This window comes from Fimicolochytrium jonesii (assembly GCF_025526975.1).
Source record: "Fimicolochytrium jonesii strain JEL569 chromosome Unknown EV422scaffold_9, whole genome shotgun sequence".
NCBI lineage: Eukaryota > Fungi > Chytridiomycota > Chytridiomycetes > Spizellomycetales > Powellomycetaceae > Fimicolochytrium > Fimicolochytrium jonesii.
Window position 1 is genome coordinate 14,075 of NW_026515676.1, and position 14,914 is coordinate 28,988.

General features: G+C 52.7%; 4 protein-coding genes across 4 annotated transcripts; 1 reads left to right on the plus strand and 3 right to left on the minus strand.

Moving 5' to 3' along the window:
* Positions 1 to 118: 118 nt before the first annotated feature.
* Positions 119 to 7,419, minus strand: EV422DRAFT_423648 (CCR4-Not complex component, Not1-domain-containing protein). Its single transcript, XM_053067118.1, has 16 exons — positions 7,254 to 7,419; positions 6,881 to 7,190; positions 6,691 to 6,804; positions 6,303 to 6,632; positions 6,046 to 6,243; positions 5,707 to 5,978; positions 4,492 to 5,632; positions 4,182 to 4,416; positions 2,790 to 4,120; positions 2,480 to 2,721; positions 2,236 to 2,419; positions 1,775 to 2,166; positions 1,593 to 1,707; positions 906 to 1,530; positions 706 to 838; positions 119 to 638 (listed from the first exon to the last, which is right to left on the minus strand). The coding sequence occupies exons 2-16, from the start codon at positions 7,187 to 7,189 to the stop codon at positions 443 to 445; spliced, it is 5,817 nt and encodes a 1,938-aa protein (XP_052926105.1). The 5' UTR covers position 7,190; positions 7,254 to 7,419; the 3' UTR covers positions 119 to 442.
* Positions 7,420 to 8,249: 830 nt separating this feature from the next.
* EV422DRAFT_556337 (uncharacterized protein) lies at positions 8,250 to 9,275 on the plus strand. Its single transcript, XM_053071903.1, has 2 exons — positions 8,250 to 8,460; positions 8,529 to 9,275. The coding sequence occupies exons 1-2, from the start codon at positions 8,404 to 8,406 to the stop codon at positions 9,156 to 9,158; spliced, it is 687 nt and encodes a 228-aa protein (XP_052926106.1). The 5' UTR covers positions 8,250 to 8,403; the 3' UTR covers positions 9,159 to 9,275.
* On the minus strand, positions 9,276 to 10,446 carry EV422DRAFT_586424 (small-subunit processome). The gene is made up of 2 exons (XM_053073463.1): positions 9,685 to 10,446; positions 9,276 to 9,606 (listed from the first exon to the last, which is right to left on the minus strand). Exons 1-2 carry the CDS (start codon positions 10,250 to 10,252, stop codon positions 9,302 to 9,304), a joined length of 873 nt encoding a protein of 290 aa, XP_052926107.1. The 5' UTR covers positions 10,253 to 10,446; the 3' UTR covers positions 9,276 to 9,301.
* Positions 10,447 to 11,102: 656 nt separating this feature from the next.
* EV422DRAFT_614836 (uncharacterized protein) lies at positions 11,103 to 14,494 on the minus strand (the record flags this gene model as incomplete). Its single annotated transcript, XM_053073936.1, has 6 exons — positions 13,983 to 14,494; positions 13,748 to 13,915; positions 13,553 to 13,630; positions 13,103 to 13,478; positions 12,181 to 13,030; positions 11,103 to 12,110 (listed from the first exon to the last, which is right to left on the minus strand). Exons 1-6 carry the CDS (start codon positions 14,227 to 14,229, stop codon positions 11,103 to 11,105), a joined length of 2,727 nt encoding a protein of 908 aa, XP_052926108.1. The 5' UTR covers positions 14,230 to 14,494.
* Between the last annotated feature and the right edge of the window lie 420 nt (positions 14,495 to 14,914).

Below are 14,914 nucleotides of genomic sequence, written 5' to 3' on the forward strand. Positions count from 1 at the left end.
AATAGAGAAGCTTAGTAAGCAACCTCCGAATGAAGTCCATTATGTGCGGTGCCAGAAGAGAACCGAGAAAGATAACATACGTAGTTTGCACTAAGTAATAAAAACCAACATAAAAGAGTATGATAAATAGCGCAAAAAGCAAAATAACAAAAATCGCAAGAAAAGAAGGAGGTTAGGTCGGGAACCAAAGCCCGCCGGGCGCAAGCATTTTACATAGGAAAAGGGCAAGTCGGGGACGAGACTGACTAGGGAGTACTCGTAGCTGCCTTCTCTCTCTCTCTCCCCCTCTCCTCTCCTCTCACCCTCATAACTATAGCGAGAGGTGGGGAGCAACGAAAATATACATGTACAAAGTGTGTTGAGTGACTGCTTGTATTGGGTTTGGGTTGTCGATAAAGTGGGGTGCCTACTACCGTCGAGAGGCTTTTTCCATCCCCACAAACTACTGAGGGGAGCGCATCAGGGACTGATTGATGGATTTCGCCACGCTGGCAAACAGGCGTTCGATTTCGGGCGCGCAACGGATAAAGTTCGTGTGGTCCCAGAAGTTGTAGCGTGGGTTCCGGATCAGTTCAATGAACGTGATCAAGAGGCCGTATGGGTGAGGTCGGTTCACGACCAGGCGTTCAATCAAGACCCTGCAAATTGTGAGACATCAGAGGCTGTGCAAATATCATTCAGTACGTTCATACACCCCACACATACCTTGTGATCTGCTCCTGAATAACTTCCTGAGTAGCTTCGGCAAATAAATACAACAAGACACAGCTGAAGTAGTGGGTGTGACTGTTGGGGTATCGCAGCTGGTTGGCGATGGCGCTAAACAACAGATAACGGCCTGTTCGACATATATGTTTAGCTCCCAATCTCTGATATCGTCACTGCTCAAAACACAATGTGCATACCTTCTGTGTCCAGATCAACCGCCAGCTGCTGGAAAATATCCATCGGCGCACTGGGCGAAACAGGCGACGCACCCCCTTGCGCCCCCTTGTTCTGCGACTGTGCGATGGCTTGCACTCCTATGTACAATACCAAAGCGTTGATGGTAGACACGTTATACTGCGTGCTCTCGCTGCTAGCCGACGCAGGTCCAGTCAAGAGCAGGCGGCCGCGCAGATCGTTCAGGAACTGAGATGGGCCCCGCGATTTGAGGTACGCATCCACATCCTGCTTCAGGTTGTTCCTCAACAGACCGCTGGTATAGTCGGACAGCACGTGGGGTGGCTGGTTGATTTCGGGAAGGAGATCAACCTTCAGGTTGGGGGTGAAGGGATCGGGTAACCGCATGGTTCGTGGGAACGCGCTGAGGATCAAGTTGCGAAGCTGAATGCACATGTGGGGGATGACGTCCACGAAGCTGAAGTGGTAGTCGCAGAGGAACTCGGGGAAGTCATGGAGCAACACCAGCAAGATCCTCAAAGTTGCTCGGTAGAGCAGTCGAGTTGTGTCGGACATCTCGGATTGCTTCAAGAAGGGACCGAGGAACTTGAACAGGTCGACAAGCAACCTCTGGAAGAACGGCCAGAACTGAAAAGCAACTCTGCATCAGCTCCTGTCATGCGGAAGTCATAACAAACCTATATATTTACCTTCTGGTTCTCCGCAAGCAAGAGCTTGGGCATAAAGAACCGGTGGGAAACCAGTTGCAACCACGAGAACGTGAATCCAGGCAGGAACGATGGTTGCAAAGTGTGGAAGGTATTGCTATAGAGATGACCACACCGTTAGGTGCCTTCCAACAACGCGCGCCGGTTCCAGGATATAAACTTACCTGACAGCCGACAAGATCTGGATATAGATCGGCTGCAGATCCCACTCAAACATGCTCAAGTCGTTCAGCAAGGTCGAGAACAAGCGGAAGAACGGGCGCTGGTTGAAATGCTCCCGCTGCTGCTCGTGCGAGTGAACCAGCACCAAGACAATGATGGACAGAATCTTGGCGGTTAGGTTGAGGCGCGCATGGTTGTTGTCCACACCGGCTGGGTCCACATGGTATCGGACAAGTAAGACGATGAGCCGGGCGAATGCATCAACTGCTTGGAAGGGTGCCGGAAGCCCTGGCGCGGCCTGTGCTTTGTTGTACGCATCCATGCAGATCTCGGTGCATACGCGGAAGAACAGAGGCGAGATGGCTTCCGCTCGCAAAATTCCTTGCTGCTGCAACTACAGAGGGGAAGACGGGAAAGTCAGAGTCAAGATGCCCACGTTTCTGTTGTGAACGACGACATATACCTGTTGGATGAAGAACGCGTGGGACTTTTCATTCGACGCAGGATGGTAGAACGTGCGAACCCAGTCGTGGAAGAGTGCAGCCAGATGTTCCCGAAGGCTGGCGGTCTCGATATCCTTTGTCGTCAAATCCTTGACAGAGAACAAAGGTAGCCGGTTTTTCACAGCGTTCAAACGCTTCGCACAACTATAACAACCAACTTCAGTCAAAAATGGAATCCGAAAGTATCGAAATTCAGAAACATACCCTTCCGGCAACTTGCCGGGTGCTGCGGCAAGTCGGTTAAGCACCTCGAAGGAGTTGAAGAAGTCGTTCTGTACCGACATAGGCGCCTCGCTAGCCATGAACTGCTCGATCAGCTGCACGGTGAATTCGATGACGGTAGTTCGCCCGGTCTCCATGAGCCGTGAGAGTTGCATGTCCAGTTCGGGAATGCTGAGAAGCTTAGCTTGAACGACGGCAATCGTGGCCGAGACGTTGAACTTTCTCTGTGAAACCCGGATACTATCAGTATAAGATCCTCGCATGTGTGGAACTTGATATCTCTTTGAATCACCTCATCGTCATGGTACAACAACCACTCCTTGATTTCCTTCGCCAGCCGCTTTGAGATTTCGCACAGCTTTTCCAGGAGTAGCATGCAAATCTCCCTCATCAACGGCGTCTCGTTGTTGTAGACAAGTTGCATGATCTTCTGCGCGTACAACAAGCTCATCTCATCACGATTGACGGGGCTCATGATGACCGTTGAGATATCCCTAAGAAGATTCTGAATCGCGTGCGGAGTAGGAAGCGAGGCCAAGGTTGCCGTGGGAGTCTGGGCAACCTGAGTCTCAAGCTCGTTGATAGCTTGCGAGAACTTCTCAATGAACTGCTGAGCGGAAAACTGCGACGACTCTTCATCCGAATTCTGGCCGAGGGGATGTCTCGCCTGGTCAGGCCTTCCGTCGCGGGCGGCGCCAGCGCCACCACGCGGCAGTTTGTCCAGAGGCTCCGGCACAGGGGAGGCATTGGCATTGATCCTCGCGAAATCCTCGTACACGCGCAATTGTTGGCCGCTGAGACCCCCGGCCTTGAGGCGGAGAGGGTCGGGAAGATTTGATGGGTATCGTGACGAAGCGAAAACCGACATGTCGTAGAAGGGCCCGTTGTTCCTCGTTCGGTGTTGCCTCCTGTTGATGAACGACGGTTGCAGAGCTTCGTCAATGTCGGGCAACGCTTTCTCAGCGGCAGCTTTCTCAAGCACAGAGCACGCAAGGTCCAGGTTGTCGGCAACAATGATGTACACGGCTTGTTCGGGCATCGTCTGTTCCGTGAAGCCGTTCTGGACAAGCAGGCTCCTCAGATGAGACATCATGCTGACACGCAGAGGCTCCCGCGAGGACACGGATGCCAGGCTCCCTGCTAAACTGGAGACCATGAGATGCGCTGCTTTGCGCATCCTGTTCTCATCATTTTCCAGTGCGAAATCCTTGATGACCAGTTCCCTTGTGGCGATCCCCGCAATGGTAACGCTGCGTTCGACAACAGGAGAGATGATTTCCCTGATCGCCCGGTCGATGGCGATGTACACGATCCTCTTCAATGAAGGTTGGGCGTTGAAGATAGGCAGGTTCGGGTTGAATGTGATGAAGGCGGCCAAGTTCGGGATGCCACCAATGCTCTCGTCGCCTCCAGCCGAAGGATGAGCACTGAGAGCAGATGCGTCATTCGCAAAGCCTTGGGCCAATGCATTCGAGCCGCCGGCCACATTGACATCTCCCGTCTGCAACGAGCCGGACGCCCCAATCCCAGACGAGGTCAAAGACGGTCCCTTTGCCCCGAACTGATTAGCGGACTCAGCACTCTTCGCCGGACGATTACGAAGTAGGTTGGTCGGCTCGATATCTATCAACCAGTATAAGGTGAGACCAGTCCCAATGCAATATGGCAAACAAATGAACCTTACCTTTGATCTGAAGTTTCAGGTTCTTACTGAGAACTTCAATCTCGAACTTCAAGTTCAGCTTCAAGTCAGCGTAGTGGTACAGCTCCGCCAATAGCTTCATGATCGCCATCACCCACGGGTTTGGTGGCTTGAATACTTTGCTCTTGGCATTTTTCGAGCCCTGTTCCAGGACCTTGCATACGAACGGTATCACAACGATGAGTCGTCCGCTGTCATATCCTTCCAGCAAGAGATCCTGCACGGAGCAAAAAGCAAGGAAGGGTCAACAAAGATGTCGTTACGGGCCTGAAGGTAGAACAATCATACGTACCTTCACAGCAAGATTCTTATGCTTGATGGGCTTGTTCTTGGCGAGTGTGATCAATCCTAGCCACGTTCCCAGGTTCTTCAACAAGGATCGCTCTTGAGACGACGTCACCGTCTTCTCAGAGTTCAGCAACACCTTGATGTTCGAGTACGTCTCGTGCAATATTCTCCTGTGAAGGTTCTTGCTCTCCAACATATCCAAGAAATCGATATACAGAGAATGGAAGTTCGGCTCAATACTAGCGCGCTTGACCAGGAAGTAATGACTGAACCACCGGTGATGCGGCTCTTTGAGAATATCCTTCATCTCCACCGCTTTACTGTCGATGTTTGCGACGGAGATGTTGTTGATGATGAACAGAATCTTATCTTGAATTGCTTCATTAGGCACTTCAGACTGATCCCGGCCTGGCGAATCCAATACGGAATCGACCCTCAGAGCCGTGAATACCGGGGCTTCCTCTTGCTTGGGCAGCTCCGCTTGCTCGATAGCGACGTTCGAGTTCAACGCGAGACTCGCTTCCGCGTTCAACTGCTCAGCGGGGTTCGCGTTGCCGTCAACCCCGCGCTGCAACGTCTTGATGTACTCAACAATGTCTGGGTGCGCTTGGTACAGATGTGAGATCTGCAGAAGCAAGGAACAGTACTGTGGCCATTCCCCTAGACGAGCTTGGAATTGATTCAGCGCCTGAATCCCGAATTTGAATAGGCGAGCTCCGACTGGTTGTCGTAGCGCATCCAAAACGTATCGCAGAGCCATCCCAAGCGCCCTTGACGATACAATCTGATTCTGAATCATCGCACCGAAGAGAACGCTTGTGACTGCAAGCTCCTTGTCCGGGTATCTTGCAAAGAACTTGTACTCGTCGAACAGGTTGTGCACCATGCACTTGTAGATATCCACTTCCCGCTGGTTCTGGGATTGTTTGAAGTTTTGTAGAAGATCCATCACTTGACTGATCGACAGCTCGCCTTTGTAGATTCGTTCGTAGTAAGAGTTCGCCTCTTCTTCCACATCATCCGGGAAAGAAATGCCTTCCCCTACTGCGCCTTCGCCAAATGTTGGAACGTTGGCTAGGCGTGGATATGTTTGCAGGCAAGCACTGGAGACATCCTTGAGATATGCGGCATTGGCAGGAGTCAACCTGTTTGATCGCGTGGGTCAGCAATCTTTCCTGTCCAAAATAACGTGCCGAATGATCAAAAACGATGGACTTACGGTGTATGCGCATGCAGAACCCGCAAGAATGTTGCCACCACATCCACCGACAGCGGAATGGACCGCTTGGTGTTGGCTACATCGCCTCTCTGGTTCTGAACGTTTATCTTCTCATTGAGAAAGTCCAGGCATGCAAGAACGAAGACATCGCCTTGATCCCGCAAATGGTCCTGCAACCACTTCTCCAAGTTCAAGTAATCCCGTCGGGATGCCAAAGCAGCGAGATCAATGGAAAACGAGAACGGCCTGGTTTCCAAGATAGCGGATAGCGCCTTGAAACGCATAGATGTCAGGGGACATGTTTGTTGCGCCATTGCTTTGTGAAATGAATCAACATACCCGCATCTCTTGCGCGACATCCAAAATTCGAGAAAGGGAAGAAGGATCTTTCGTGTACATGTGCAGAAGTCCGGAGATGGAGAGATTCTGATTATACTGCCACAGCCGAGGAAGCACGAAGGTGGAGTTGGGATGGCCGGTAAGGAACAGCATCACCAGACCGGGGGTAAGCTCTTTCATGGCGGTGTTCCAAGGAATCTGAACGGGGCACGAATTAGACCGGAAGCATTGAACCCTGGCATCGGGAGGCTACATACCGTCATCTGGGCGAACCCGAGCAGCATGAGTTCGGGTGCTTGCTGTACCCCATAGTCCAGAATAGTCTTCACTTCCGTGTAGAGAGGACCGTCAGATAGCGTGACAAGAGTCTCAATCAGATCCAGTGAATTGAAAGGCTGTGTCACTAAAGACGGGAGTAGCTGCCGCGCAGTTGCAGCGACATCCATCGGCACGACCCGCTTTGTTATTGTTTGGTTCAAGCTGAACAGTTCCGGTACAGACTGCACTGCTTGTCTGATAAAGGATAGCTGTCCTGGCGGATTTTCCCATTTTCCGAAGAAGGCGGTAATCGGAAATTGGTAGGCATCCTGGAAAGGTACTATGAGTTCGGAGACTATTTCCATTATGGGTGATCACTGAACAGACCTTGATGACAGCCTTAGAGGCGTTGAGGATGATCGCCAACCCCTGCGCATCTGTGATGTGAAAGTCTGGTCGATCAAGACTGCGCAACACCGTGAACCAGTCCAAATCCGGATTCTGTAACGATAAACCAAACATCCCGCATTTAGTGACCGTCGTTCTGCGGAGGAGACGCTTCGAAACCCGACATTACCACTTCGAGAGCGCAGTCCACGAATATCTCAACGTTCCATGAGGTGGAACGCTGTAGGTTCACGCCTTCGGATTTGAAGATGGACATTGCCAGAGCGTCCTGGGAGGGGTCTCTATCCCAACCGAAGCTCGTCCGAACCATCATCACCAAGACCTCCGCAACAACCGCGTTCGTTAAATTCGCTCTCGTCACCCCGCCATGATTGAAAAGCCTTCGAACAATCTCCCGCGAGGAGGATGCATTGTAGCCGAGCGCCTGCATTAGCTGCGCCAGCTTCGCGCCTGAAGAGGATGCATCCAGAGCTGACATCCTGGTGAACCATGCGAAGTCAGACACTACTCGGGTCCATGCAGGAAGAAAATCAAAGTCCAACCTTTCCGGAGTTGCTCTATCAGATCTTTCGTGGATATCGCCAGGTCCCACCTGGGCTTTCACTGATTCGCGACCCCTCTGAGAATCGAGGTGGCTGATGTGTTGAAGAGTGATCAAACTATGCCAAGCGAGCTGCGCTTCGGATTCCCCAACGCGAGTAAGCGCTTCTTCGGACTCCGGAGGGAGTCGGAGTATGCGTTCACTGATATAATTAACTATGGAAAGAAAAGCGGCGGTGAGCAATGGATGCTCGCCCTGGTTTAAACCGAGCAGAAACCTACGGGCAGGTTCCGACGCACTAAGCACTGTCGATAGCAAAGCACCAACAACTGTGCGCTGAATCCACGATAGCTCACAGTTGAAAAATGCTTCCCAGCTCACTGACTGATCTGGCAGAAGATCACGAAGCTGTGCGACTGGGAATTTGCAAGTGACAGGAGCGCTGGAGACGGGCTTCGCAAAGTGACTAAGAAACTGGCAGAGTAGAGATTGCGTTACGAGAGGAGTTCGAAGCTAGGTTTGACAGTGGTATGCACCACACCGGTAGGCACGGCATTGGCGTGAAACCTCACATACCTCGTAAACGTCCTCGAAGTCCGTTCGAAGTTCCCAGCCGGGAGCGCCTTTTTCTATGTCCTTGAATAAATCCCAAAGGATTGCAAAGAGAGCTTTCTTCGGGAGCGGGTGGTCGAATGTCACGAAGCGATCCAAAGAGGAGTCCGCGGTGCTGTGTGGTTGTGGTTTGTCTTGATGCGATAGTTCCGGTTTCAGTTCCGAGTTCATTGGGCGGGAGCGCCCCTTTCAACTGCAACGACTATGGGGGGGGGAGGTTGAAGGCGCACGGAGACGGTAAGTTTGCTATCCGACTTGTGCCATGCCTGGGCGATGCTGGTGATTGAGCTCTGAGCGCTTTGAGTGGGAACTTGTCTGCCAGCAGTGGGGAAGGGTCGGCCACATAACGCACGTCAAGCGGACATAGATAAGTCAGCAGCATTAACCACAAAATAATAATTAAATTAAAGAGCGCCAGGCGTAGTGTGCCAATCCAGGTGCCAATGCCCTGCTCGTTTTGCAGCGTATGGTTATTTTACGCTACGTTCTGAAGGCCCTCCCAGCGAAGAACAAATCAGTAAAAAGCACGTTCTTGGCAAATGGCTTCAGAGAAAGACGTCGATGACTTCGACGTGGACACGTTTTTGCGTTTGGAGGTAGGTTCTACCGTCTGATTATCGAGATCGCACCATTTTGTGCCAAGGATTAAACTACGTTCTCGCAGTCAACGGGATTCAACCAAGACAAAGAAGTAGAGCGGATACTCAAACTCCACGCGACTACGAAAAACCCTCTCGAGATTCTGGAGCATCCGCTTTCAGTCTACATCACCCTGAACATCGATGAAAGGGCAACCCGCGTTGCGTTCCGCAAAAAGTCACTGCTGCTGCATCCGGACAAATGCAAGCATCCGCGCGCACAAGAGTCGTTCGATATTCTGAAAAAGGCTGAGACGGAGGTTATGGATGACGAAAAGCGGAAGTCACTTCTGAGCTTCCTGAGGGATTCGCGCGACGCGGTGCTGAGACGGCAAGGCATACAGGGACCCGTTGATGAGCAGGAACCGCGGTGGCAGGAGATGATGAAAGATGATAAGCTCTGCAATGTCATCAAACTGGAAATGAGGCGGCTTTTCACGGAAGACGAAGGGAGGCTGAGGTTGCGAATGAAGAATGAATTTGATCGTAGGGCGACAGAGGCGGAGGAAAAGCTATTAGAGAGGAAACGGAAAGCGGAACATGACAAGCTATGGGAAGAAACCAGGGACGCTCGGGTGGGCTCCTGGCGTAATTTCGTGAAGAAGGGGCCAAAGAAGTTGAAGAAACCGCTTCCTACAGGCGGCCCTAAGCGGTGAAAACCTCAGTCTTCAAACCTCCTGAACTTTCAACCGCACCTCGACAAGGTAATCCCTCATGTAAATAATACATAACAATGGTAGCGTGAAAATGTACAAATAACTTATGCTAAGAGAAGCTTCCAAATGCAATGCGCTCAACTCTATCGCTTTCTGACCGCTTTCCACTTATATATCGGCAACCCCTTCGCATCCACGCCGACCTTCTGCTTTGGCCCTTTGCCCATCAGGTTCTTCTGCACTTCCATTTCCAGCTGCGCTTTCCGCAACTGTTCCTCGCGGTCCAACCGCGCTGCAAGCTCCTTATACGCCTTCTCACGCTTCTTTGAGCTCTTAGCAACCTCTGGCAATTCGCACGTTTCGAGCATCTGGTTCGTCGGCCGATTATATTTGCGATGGAGGAGCTCCTTCTGGGTATCAAAGTGTTTTGCGGCATCGAAGTTTTTTGCTGTAAGGTATCAAATGTGTAAGCTATATGCAATGGGTTTGAAGGATCACTCAGGCGAAAAGAACCCCAATGACGCACCTTCTTCCTCAGTGTCAACAAATATCGTATGGTTCAGCTTCGGCTTTGACGAGCTGGAAGCCCTTGGCGGTTTCTTCACCTCCTCCTCATCTTCCTCATCCAGCTTCATAAAGTCGTACCGAATGGGATCATCCTCGTCATCCAAATCCATCTTGTCCCCACCGTCCCCCTCATCTACCGGTTCGTCGCCCTCCTCCAAAAAGTGCAGCCCACTCCGCAATTTCTCAATCTTCTTCGCATTGAGACTCTTCTGATAGTTGACATATCCTACATCCTGCGTCTTCAACAACTTCAAGAACTCGTGATCGAACTGCTGTTCCCGCTCCCTCGTCAACGTATGTACTCCTTTCCTCGTTTTGGCATTGACCATGCCAAAGTAGAATTCATCCGGGTTCTTGAATGACGCCTTCTGGCGGAGCGTCTTCAAGGTCTTTTGCTTGCGGTTGTAGTCCCGTGCACGGAGCACATAGTCCTTGTGCTTCTCGAGAAGACCACGGTTCTCGCGGGACGATAATTGGGACCGCTCTTTGTGGTTACGCCGTTGGACGGCATTTCGGAGGGACGACATGGCGGTTTTTATTTTGCCGTTGCCAAACTATTCGAGGTGGTGTGGAAAGAGGCGGACCAGCTGGGCCCTGAAGAGATGCCTCTTGCTCTTCGACGCTGTTGAACTTACAGTTTGTGGAAAGCTCTATGGGGCCTGGGGCTGTTCACAAAGTCAAAGTGAGGACGGTTAATGTGCGTCGACAAAAATAGAACAGGAAGGGGAGGAAAACCTTGTGTGACGCGAGCGGGGAAGGCCATTTTCACCACTGTCATTTTCTCAACCTCAGGCTTCGTGAAAACGGCGAGCATAGAAGGACACATTGCTGCTCACCTCAGCTGTTCACCAGCCCACCATGAAAGAAGGCAAAAGATTGGCTCGTTTTTAACCATAGTTACATCGCTAGCCCGGACAGAGCATCGCATGGGCGCAGAAACTACCGTCAGGTAGCGGGAAAGGATATGGCGGTGAGCCACACCCGAGGCTAGGCAGTGTGTGCATACCCGCATGATTGGGTTCGTGATTGGGTTCGCAAGACTAAATTTAAAGTGCACGAGCCATCACAAATACACGGTCGCTGTCGGCCACGTTCTATTATAGGGACTGGAGAGAACGGTCTCATACTTATGCCGACCGGCGAGCACAAGCCGAAGGCAAAGATTCCCGACAAAACGAAACTAAGGTGAGATCAGATCTGACAATGCAAAAATAAAGCCAACAAAGCGCACAATAGAAGATGGTGTAGAATAGATTTGAATTTTGCGGAAAGTGAGACGAATAAAGACATGCTACACCATGTGAAATCAGGTTGCAAGAGACTCGCCACAAGCAAAAGAAAGCTCCCTTCTAAACTGGACAACCCCGCATTCATGAATCAAGATTGTCCATTCCAGTACCCCTGCTGTTGGCTTTGTCCAGCACCGGAACCCTGCTGCCTGCCGCCGCCGCCGTAAAGGCCGCCGGCACCTTGGTATTGCTGGTGCATCTGCAGGTACGGGTTCTGCGCAGGAACGTGCGGCTGCTGGTGAAGATGTTGTTGGCTGTGCTGCTGCTGCTGACCATGCTGTTGTTGCTGGTGCTGCTGCTGCTGCTGGCCGTGCAAGCCACCGAACTGCTGCTGTTGGTTGTAGTAAGACCCACTCGACTGCGATGGCAAGGCGGAGTTGGAGGCGTTGCCGCTGCCTACACCCGAGGGCTGGCTACCGACACCGGCGGCGGTGTTTTGGTATTTGTGCTCGTATTGTTGGCGAGGTGGTCGGCTTGCCTGCTGCGGCTTGTAGTCCTGCTGACTAGCGCCGCCGGCGGTTCCTGACGACGGCTGTCCGGGTTTGTTTTGCGCGGGAAGGCTCTGTTGGTGCAACCCGAAACCTTGGTACCCTTGCTGAGGAAGACCGCTGTAGTTCTTGTAGTCGTGGCCGCCGAGTCCACTGGTCAGCTCATCGTAGCCACCTTGTTGGTAAAGGTGGGGTTGATGTTGACCAGGTAATTGCTGGCTTTGCAGATGTTGCTGCCCGCCCGTGGAGTAGCCACCATAGCCGACATTGCCGCCGCTGGAAGGCTTTGAAGACGTGGTTGCACTAGCGGTGGGTTGCTGTGACTGCTGAGGGTAACCAGGGTACACGGACTTGTTTCCGAAAGGCTGGCCGTACGGGCTCGATTGATACGATTGGAACTGGTTAGGCATGTGGTAGTACGGGTAGTAAGGGTAAGGCAGCGGGTAACCCTGTTGCTGCTGTTGTTGCTGCTGTTGTGTGCCCTGGTGCAAGGAGGCAGACGGGGAAGCCTGTCCCCCCTGGGTTCCTGGTTGCGCGGACGCCGTGTCTTGCCCCTGGTATTTAGTTGCCGCACCTTGCTGGTAGATGGAGGGATCGTAGTAACCATGCTATAAATTCACACCATTTAGTCAGAAACAGCCCATGTAGGACAATATAAACCATTCCATCTGGTCTCACCATCATAGCCGCGCGTGCTTGTGCATCGGACCCATACAACGCCGAGTACTCCGCTGGCAACTGGCCCATATGGCCGAGACCAAAACCGGAGGCAGCGGCGAGTTGCTGCGTAGGGAAGTACGACCCGTAGGGTCCAACTCCACCGTTCGTTAGGCCCGGCGCTGCCGGTCCAGGGTTCGATTGCGCAACATCGTTTTGCTTCGCAGCTCCTTGCTGCAAACCTGGCGCATTCGTGGGGCGAGTATCCCGGGCTCCAGGTTGTTGGCCGTGGGAAACCTGCGATTGGTGTTGAGACTGGCCCTGCTGGATCGTTTGAGACACGTTTTGCGCTGCATTGGATTGAGGAGCTTCGGGGGCGTCAAGTGCAGATGCATCGAGATCCTCTTCATCGGCTGATCCTCCCAAACGAAGCGAGCCAAACTGAACTCCCAAGGTAGACTTGCTGGCGCTGGATGGCATGACTACTGCTGCGTCCTGCTTCAACTTGCGACCAGTGAACGGTGCGGGCTTGGGTGCCGCCGCCTTCAGACCCGGTGGTGCCGATGTTTTCAGCGCTGGACTCGTTTGCTCCTCTACGCGCTCCTCAGCAGTTGGTGGCTTCAGTGGGCTGGAGGACCTCGACTGAGGCCTGGCAATAGGTGCATGCACGGGAGATTTTGGTTCCGGCGTCTTTGTCTTCTCCTCGATCACTTCTTTGGCGAGGCTCTTCACCGGGCTCGGCGAGCGTGCGCGCTCTGAGACGGATTTAGGGGACTCGGGGACAGGCTTGACCGGAGATTTCGCACGAGGAACCTCTTTCGGAGGCGCTGGACGCGCGGGAGTAGGAGTCGGAGTTGGAACCTTCTCAGCCCTATCGAAGGTTGAGCAAAGGCATCATGTTAGTAAAACGATGGGTATCGAGTTCATGTGAAATTGAACATACGTTTTGAGCAGGGCCGCCCATGACGTCGGCGGCTTCGCCGCTGGGGTAGACCGAGCCAAGTCAGGTTTCGCCTCAGCTCCCGTCGCAGGCTTGGCCTCGGACTTTGTCGCAGGTTTGGGCTGAGTAGGTTTGATAGACGTCGCCCAGCCCGTTGCTTTGTCAGAGGGCGTTTCCGCACTCCACGTATCGGCCTGATCGGTTGGCACAGCGGCCCAGTCGTCTGCAGTACCGGGAGCTTCGTCTTTGGATTTGGACTCCTCGTTTTGCTCTCCTGTTGCAGTTCCCCAAGCGTCCGCTGGAGCACTATCCCATTCGCTTGCTGGAGCGGCCTCTGTCTCTCCGTGGCCTCCGTTTTGATGGCGACCACCCCGGGAGCCTATATTGGGCGTAACGATTGAGGATGAGCATAGAAACAATAAAGCCGGTAATGAGAATGAATATTTTCCTCACCTCCAACCATGGCACCGCCACGACCGCCTCCGCGACCACCGCGACTGCCACCTCGACCACCGCGACTTGCATATGTGCCTGTAAATGACAAGCAAATTAGGACAATGGTATCGGTAACGAGAACGTGCTGCTCAGAGCTCGCGGGCTCGTGGTCTGACGCTCGATGCCTTGGCGACCAACGATAACCGTACGTACCACCACGCGCTGGGCGGTTGTTGTCCCTCGCAAACCCATCACGAGAGGGAGGTCCTGGCTTGGATGAGCGGTTTCCACGGGTAGACAAGGAATCTCCGATGGGCTGGCTTTGCTTTGGTTTGTCCTTTTTGTCACGCTTCTTGACTTCACCCCACTGCTCAGCAACACCTGTGAACGTTAAGACAGCATCAGGCTCTGCCTACAGGAAGGAGCTGAACCCAATAAGACATTTTACCTTCAGTAATTCTGGAAATTGCAACGTCAAGATCGCCCTGTGTCTCCTCCAAAAGCGCAAGTAAATCTGCTTCCGACCAGTCTCCGAACAGTTGTTTCAGAGAGGACAGCTCTTGTGGGTACGCTTTCTTGACCTTCAGACTCCCATCGTCCAGGGAGTTTGTGGCAGACGCATTTTGAGGGTCTTGAGTCGACCGATGAGGTTGTCTATCACCTGTGCGGCGAGTTTGGGTGTTTGGAGTCACCATTTCGTTATCACTTTTCGTATCGAAGGCGACTGGAGATCTATGGACAGTAATTGATATTTCAGTTGCTGTTTCGGTCGCAGCTCAATATAATGCCGCCAATGATTGGAGCCTCCAAACGAGCTCCCGCTTTAGGTCAGAGAAGAATGGAGATTTCGGATCGCGTCCACACAACGGGTGGGATTGCGTGATCTACCCCGTGTGTACGGCGGCCAGCTACTCTGCCATTGCTGGTTCTCGTGGGACGTCCGTAGAAACGTTGTCAAATTGTTTACCTTCAGAGGGAAAACCCAGCGAGATCAAAGTCCAGGTGTCCTGATCGGTTGACGACAACGGTGGGGGAACCCACTGCTCGTTTCGAGATCGTCCGGGAGGATCAGCGACTTGTATAAAACACTGCTTGAAGCGAGCGAGACAGAGAAGCTCCAACTCAGCTACTGATAGTGTCTGTAGTACGTTGCCAGGGAGAGGGGTGGGAGCCGGGGGACTGGAAGTGCTGTTGCTTGTTGTTGAGGTTCTCGATGCCTGTAGTCAGAGCGCCTCCAGGCAAACACAAAACATAGGGGAAGCAGTTCCGTCGTTTCTCGTCTTCGGCAATGCTGGGTGCTGTGCTCGGTGCCTTTCCGAGGTGCGTAACTCGAGACACGCACCAGCATTCTTGGTGCCTGTACCCTATCACTGAAGGGAT

Excerpts from the sequence above, each read along its gene's own strand:
- EV422DRAFT_586424 (XM_053073463.1), bottom strand. The coding sequence starts at position 10,252 with ATGTCGTCCCTCCGAAATGCCGTCCAACGGCGTAACCACAAAGAGCGG. Across the intron at positions 9,607-9,684 it reads TGTTGACACTGAGGAAGAAG|CAAAAAACTTCGATGCCGCA; the intron begins GTGCGTCATTGG and ends GATACCTTACAG.
- EV422DRAFT_423648 (XM_053067118.1), bottom strand. The coding sequence starts at position 7,189 with ATGTCAGCTCTGGATGCATCCTCTTCAGGCGCGAAGCTGGCGCAGCTA. Across the intron at positions 4,417-4,491 it reads ATAAGAATCTTGCTGTGAAG|GATCTCTTGCTGGAAGGATA; the intron begins GTACGTATGATT and ends TGCTCCGTGCAG. Across the intron at positions 1,531-1,592 it reads TGCTTGCGGAGAACCAGAAG|TTCTGGCCGTTCTTCCAGAG; the intron begins GTAAATATATAG and ends GTTGCTTTTCAG.
- EV422DRAFT_556337 (XM_053071903.1), top strand. The coding sequence starts at position 8,404 with ATGGCTTCAGAGAAAGACGTCGATGACTTCGACGTGGACACGTTTTTG. Across the intron at positions 8,461-8,528 it reads ACACGTTTTTGCGTTTGGAG|TCAACGGGATTCAACCAAGA; the intron begins GTAGGTTCTACC and ends ACGTTCTCGCAG.